The sequence below is a fragment of the Hakea prostrata genome, chromosome 3, assembly GCF_041222555.1.
Source record: "Hakea prostrata isolate BN-2017 chromosome 3, UWA_Hpros_2, whole genome shotgun sequence".
Lineage (NCBI taxonomy): Eukaryota > Viridiplantae > Streptophyta > Magnoliopsida > Proteales > Proteaceae > Hakea > Hakea prostrata.
Genome location: NC_142602.1, coordinates 52,763,872 through 52,770,397, shown reverse-complemented (window position 1 = coordinate 52,770,397; position 6,526 = coordinate 52,763,872). Strand labels below are relative to the sequence as shown.

Genomic DNA, 6,526 nt, shown 5'->3' with positions numbered 1-6,526 from the left:
TGAAGGATACCGGAAAGGATCGTCGGGGGACGAGGAATGGACGTATCTGGATCCGACTTGATGTAACTAAGTAGAAGACTTGCATTTGGCTAGGCTTTACCCTGACATGCGCCGGTACTTAGACCAATGGTGATGTGAGAGAGTGGTGACTTAACCCCCAGCCATGGAATGTCCCGAGGGATGCCGGACCCATTACCAACTGATGATGAGTGATTGAGACCTTCCTAAAGAAGTACGGTGCTATGACTTAAAGCATGTCTGCCAATAGAGACCAACATACATAGAGTTAGATTCATTCATTCATTGCTTGTCTCATATCATATTGCATTTATGTTTGTTCTGAAATCCTGCCATTCATGTTATTATGGATTTAACTGCCTTACGGAGTTTCTTTGAAACTCATTCCTTTATTGTACAATGTTTGTTAGACTATTCTGCAGGTATTGAATATTATGACGGTCCCTATGAAGAAGCGCAAGGCGAAGAGGCATATCTCCAGGAAGGTGATTGCGGTTACCACAATTACACTGAAGATCCCGCGAGTGGTTATGCTCCGTACGATGCTTAGTCCGACCATTGAGTGGAAGCGTCCTTGTGCCATTTATGAGATTTACACTTATAAGGATGTTGTCTATAAAGTGGAGAACAATTTAGTTACCCATTGTACTTGCTACTGGGATTAGATTTTTGTCTAGTTTATTCTCTTTTTGAGCTACTTTTCCGCTGGTTGTAGAGTGGGATTTTTGCCTCACTTTACTTATCTGTTTGACACTCTGATTATATCTAGCACTCTGACTTATATATGATTCATTCTTTCCTTATTGGATCTATGGTTTATCTTCCGCACTCTTATTATGATTGTTCATGATTATGTTATTGTTTATGTGGGAGGTTGATTACTCGATACCTGATCTTCGGGCTGTGGATCACACTCTCGGGTATGCCAGATAGGGTACCGGCTGGGAGGATGTGACAATGGGTCGTTCGGTCTCAATACCCTTCCGAATCGGGTCGATATAACAAGGGGTATATCCTAGCCAAACACTGCTAGACATCCCTAGGTATGACAACCAATGATTCGGGAAAGTGTCGATGGGCATCTTCGGAGAACATCCCATACTATTCCCTCCGATGTCCTAGGATAGAAGCATCAAAAGGATACTCCCCAATCCCAAACCAAACTTAAGCAAACACATTCTCAGAACAGTCATGACATACACAACCAACAGTTCATCATATACAAGAGAATGTAAAAGCAAAAATCAGATTAGGCAATAATAAGTAATTCATATATCATGAATAATAAAAAGACAATATAAACAAGTGCTACTGTTCCCACAGTAGGAGATCAGAATTAAAATACAACAACAGTAGGAAATCTCATAGTTTCATACAGTAGAAACCAGAGAACAAGCAATCTATGTAGTTAAGGAATTAACTGTCCTTACCTTCTAACTTGGATAGGATCTTAAAGAACCAAGTATGATCTTTACTAAACCTGAGAAGACAGTCCTAAACAAGTGCATACAACATGTTAGGAAAGATGCATAAAGGAAAAGATCATAAATCAATCGAAACAGACCAAGAATGAGGTTGCTGTACTCATTGGTCGATTGATTGGTCTCATTTGGACCGATCGACCAATGAGTCGACCAATGCAGACAGTGGCCTACAAGAATCCGAATTTTGAGAATCAAGAACCGAATTTGTTGGTTCAAAAGGGTACAAATCAGAGGGAAATTATCATGGTAGTATTCTAGGGTATAGAGGATATCAATTCATAAATCAAATCAAGTTCCCAAGTTGTAATCTAGGAACAAAAAGGTTAACCTACTAGGTTAAACATAGATTATGAGAGAAAAATATTATAATCAAAGATTAAAGAATTAGGATATGAAGATTACAGATATAGTAAGGAAAACACATTGATTGGGTTACCATGATCAAACTAGGGGTTCTTGGTCTTATCCAAAAAATTAGGGTTTCACCCTTTTTGGTTCCCTCGGAAAATAATTGAGAGCTCTGGATGAAGGGAGGTAAATTGTTAGCCAAAAATAATAAGGAGGGTCGTTCAATGATAAAGTTTAGGTTCATATAAATGTCACCCAAGAGGATTTTCCTTCACAAGGGAGGTTACCAAAAGCTCTCCAGACGATCACACAGGTTAGGGTTTCAAAGGATTAGGGTTAGGGTTTCGAAGATTCTACTAGCTGAGGTTAAGATCATGATGATGATCATGGATCTTAAAGATCATGATAAGATCATGGAATAGATGGTTGCAATAGTGCATCATCTTCTTCCTGATCTCAACGAAGAACAGAATTAAAGAAAGAAAATCAGAGATAGAAGAAAGAGTGAGTGAAATCATACCTTTGCTGTAGGAGGATGAAGAATTCTTCTAGTCTTTGCGAGAGATCACCAAAGAATGCAAGGGAATGGGTTAGATTAGGGTTCTAACTCGTTCCAGAGGCTTAGGAGGTAGAGGAGGCGGAGTATTCCCGAGATTAGACTTAAATAGAAGAGACAGGGTTCAAATTTCAAAAACATAATCAATTGGTCGATTGGTCGAATCGACCAATGAGTTGACCAATCAAGACAACAACTTCAAAACAGGGAATTGAAGGCTCAGATCAAGTCCAAACATCAAGGGGTTTTGCACACACCTAGAGTGACATACCTAGGAGTTAGAAATGCCTTTGAATCAATACAGAGACCACTCCAAGACCATCAACTAATCCAATCTTCATCAGGGTACAGTTTCCACCATTGGAACACTGGCATCAACACTCATGGATTCCAATCCAGCCATCAAGTCTTCAACAGTAATGGCCCAAAGATGACTTCTTGCCTTACTTCGGGTCACTGGACCTACAAATAACAAAGTTTCCGGATTAGGGTCAGGGCTGGGTTTCACACTCATGATTCCGAGCAAGGGGAGTTTCCTTTTGGAGCTGCCCTTGCTCATGATTCTGAGCAAGGGGAGTTTCCTTTTGGAGTTGCCCTTGCTCATGATTCCGAGCAAGGGGAGTTTCCTTTTGGAGCTGCCCTTGCTCATGGTTCCAAGCAAGGGGAGTTTCCTTTTGGAATTGCCCTTGCTCTTGATTCCGAGCAAGAGGAGTTTCCTTTTGGAGCTGCCCTTACTCATGATTCTGAGCAAGGGGAGTTTTCTTTTGGAACTGCCCTTGCTCATGATTCCAAGCAAGGGGAGTTTCTTTTTGGAACTGCCCTTGCTCATGATTCCAAGCAAGGGCAGTTTCAAAGCAAGGGGAGTTTACTTTTGAACTGCCCTTGCTCATGATTCCAAGCAAGGGGAGTTTCCTTTTGGAACTGCCCTTGCTCATGATTCCAAGCAAGGGGAGTTTACTTTTAAAACTGCCCTTGCTCATGATTCCAAGCAAGGGGAGTTTCCTTTTGGAACTGCCCTTGCTCATGATTCCATGCAAGGGGCATTTCCTTTTGGAGCTACCCATGCTCATGATTCCAAGCAAGGAGAGTTTCCTTTTGTATGTGTCTAGAGATTCAAAGAGGCTTTTTCTTGACGTTTAGAAAAGAAACAGTATTTGCATTTCTATTTGAAAAGATTAAATGTAACAAAACTTGAAAAAACTTAATGTAACAAAACTTGTAACGAAATTTGGAAAACAAAAACAAAATTTTGAAGAAGATCCCTTTTGATCTTTTCGACTACTGATAGTACTTCTTGAGATTGCTCGCATGCCATGTTCGAGGAAGTGTTTCCTCGGTGATTGGATCACGTAGCTTGTAAGCCCCAGGGGCTACTTGTTGTATTACAATGTAAGGACTTTCCCAATTGGGAGTTAGCTTCCCTTGATTGGTTGGATCTGATGCTGCTGATTGACGAAGCACCAAATCTCTCGGGAGAAATTGTCTCATCTTCACTTTGTTATTGTAATATAAAGCTACCTGCCTTTGATATTCCTCGAGGCGATATTGAGCCTTATCTCTTACTTCTCCAATAAAATCTAGGTTAATCTTCATGCCTTCAATATTTGCTTCTTTGTCGAATTCATCTTCTCGGAGGGAACCCATTTGTACCTCAATTGGGACTCGAGCCTCAACTCCATAAGCCATTCTGAATGGTGACTCTCATGTGGTCGACCTGGCTGTTGTTCGGTACGACCAGAGCACGTATGGTAGTTTGTCCACCCATCGACCTTTAAGCTGGTCGACTCTTTTCTTTAAACCATCAAGTATGATCCTGTTTGTTACCTCTACTTGTCCATTGCTCTGAGGTATGCTATTGATGACATTCTGTGTTCATTTCCCATTTCCTCCCAAAACTTTCTTAATTCATTATTCTCGAATTGCTTTCCATGGTCGGATATGAGAACTTTTGGTACTCCATACCTGTATATAATGTTATGTGTGATGAACTTCTTCATTTGGTTCATGTTGATTGAAGCCAAAGGTTCCACTTCTATCCACTTTATAACGTAATCAACCGCAACTACTAAATATTCTCTGCCTCCCGAAGCTTTTGGTAATTTTCCAACTAAGTCTATCCCCCATTTTGTAAAAGGAATAGGTAACAGTTTTGACATTAGTGGACCTGTGGGGGGCGTGATGTATGCTAGAATGAGCTTGGCATTTATCTCATTTTTTAACATAGTTTGTTTCATCCTCTTGCATGGTCAGCCAGAAATATCCCTACCTAGTTATTTTTCCTACGAGTGCTCGAGCTCCGATGTGCGCTCCACAAATTCCTTCATGGATTTCTCTTAATACTGTTTCAGCTTCTTGAGATCCCAAACAACAAAGTAGTGGTCGGGTTACCAATTTCTTGTATACTCGACCACTCCTAATCGTGTATCATGCAACTCTTTGCTTAACAGCTCGAGCTTCTTTTTGATCATTTTTGCTTGTATCTTAAGATGTTACGCAAGTGCACGTATCGCAATCAAGTAGTAAATAATAAGTACAGTATCGATCCCTCAGAGAATTCTATCTTTAACTTTCAATGTAAAAGTAAAATTGATTTAAACAAGATTGATTTGTGATTGAAGAACTAAATAATCAAATGACAGGTAATTAAACAAAAGAACCGAAATGGAGAATGAGCAATAGAAGGAACTTAGTGAGTGAAAAGAGTGTTGGGAATCAATTTCCCTTCCCCTGAATTTATAATGCAAATACTATAGTAATACTACAGCCCAAAATATATCAAGAATCTGGAATTAAATGGCATAATGGTATTTTCCAATACACATATGCTTTAGCACCCTAATTCAACATCTGCATATTCCTATGAAGAAGTGAAATACGAATGCAATTTAAACCCAATCCCAATCATGGCAATGTGAGGTAATTGAGTATTCCTACCCAACCTACTAATTAATTCAATCTAATTAAAGATTAAACTAACCCACACCATTCAGCAAGCATCTAGATTCAATTAACTAAATCATAGCAATCGTTCATGAAAGATCAATCAAGAAATGAAATTAATCAATATATAACATGCTGAATTCATTGACAATAAATTGTATTACAGTAAAACTAAAGAACACTTGATAGTTACATCTCAAAATTCAGGTTTAGGTACTATTATCATCCCAACACAGCACAAATTTAGCCCATAACAGAAATCAAATACACAGAAATAGATATAGTTGTCATTAAGCTAGAAAATAAGAAGATAGAGTTAGAAACTGAAAAGAAACTAAGAGCTGCAATGCTTCCACATGAACTCCAGTCTTCTCTACAGCAATTCCCTTCTCCAGCAGCTCTCCCTGCTTCCGCACGAGTCTAGCTCTGGTTCTCTTTCATCTCTTCTATTCTGCCTCCTTCTTTATTCTCTCCTCATCCCTCTCTCTCTTTCTTCCATAAATGCATTCAATCATTAGGGTAGAACCTGACCCTAGGATTAGAACATTCCTCCTGAGATCAAGGGTTAAGAACAATCATGTATTTACAAGAGTAACGTCCTCTTTAGTTAGCCCCTTCTGGTCATTTCCACTTGAATTGGATCTGAGAATATTCTGCTTCATAATGCTGCAACAAACTTTACAGCAAAGTTAGATGACAAGTTCTTCTTCTATTATGGATCTTCACCTATATTTTTCAAGAGAAAGAGGATTAATCAAATTCATCCATTAAACTAAAGAGAAATTCATGCAAGAATGACAATAATGACCTTTACAAGATGCAACATGTTAAGACTCAATAAAACAACATCTAATGACTACTTACACTAAAACAAAGATAAAATACTCCTAAACCAAGCCATCTCAAGTATAAAGTTACCAATCTTAACTCTATTTCATAGAGTTATCATACCCCCAAACTTAAGACATTGCTTGACCTTGAGCAATAAGGAAAAATGAAAAACACAAACTAACTACTAATGATAGCATTAAGAGAACAAAAGAAAAGAAAAGAAAATAACCTAGCTTAATCATGCAATAGGATGGGTGTTAGACAGAAGTTGCCTCTCAATCATTTTCTAATTTTTCAGATCCAACACGTCTGGCCAATAACACTTAGATGTCATACTTTACTCATAAGG

The 6,526-nt window shown here is 38.8% G+C and overlaps 1 protein-coding gene across 1 annotated transcript; it reads right to left on the bottom strand.

The window, feature by feature from the left end:
- Positions 1-3,684: 3,684 nt before the first annotated feature.
- Positions 3,685-4,092, bottom strand: LOC149022466 (uncharacterized). Its single transcript, XM_089147633.1, has one exon. It carries the CDS (start codon positions 4,090-4,092, stop codon positions 3,685-3,687), a length of 408 nt encoding a protein of 135 aa, XP_089003759.1.
- Positions 4,093-6,526: the final 2,434 nt, after the last annotated feature.

What these genes read in the sequence shown, in the direction of transcription:
- LOC149022466 (XM_089147633.1), bottom strand. Translation starts at nt 4,092, where the DNA reads ATGGCTTATGGAGTTGAGGCTCGAGTCCCAATTGAGGTACAAATGGGT.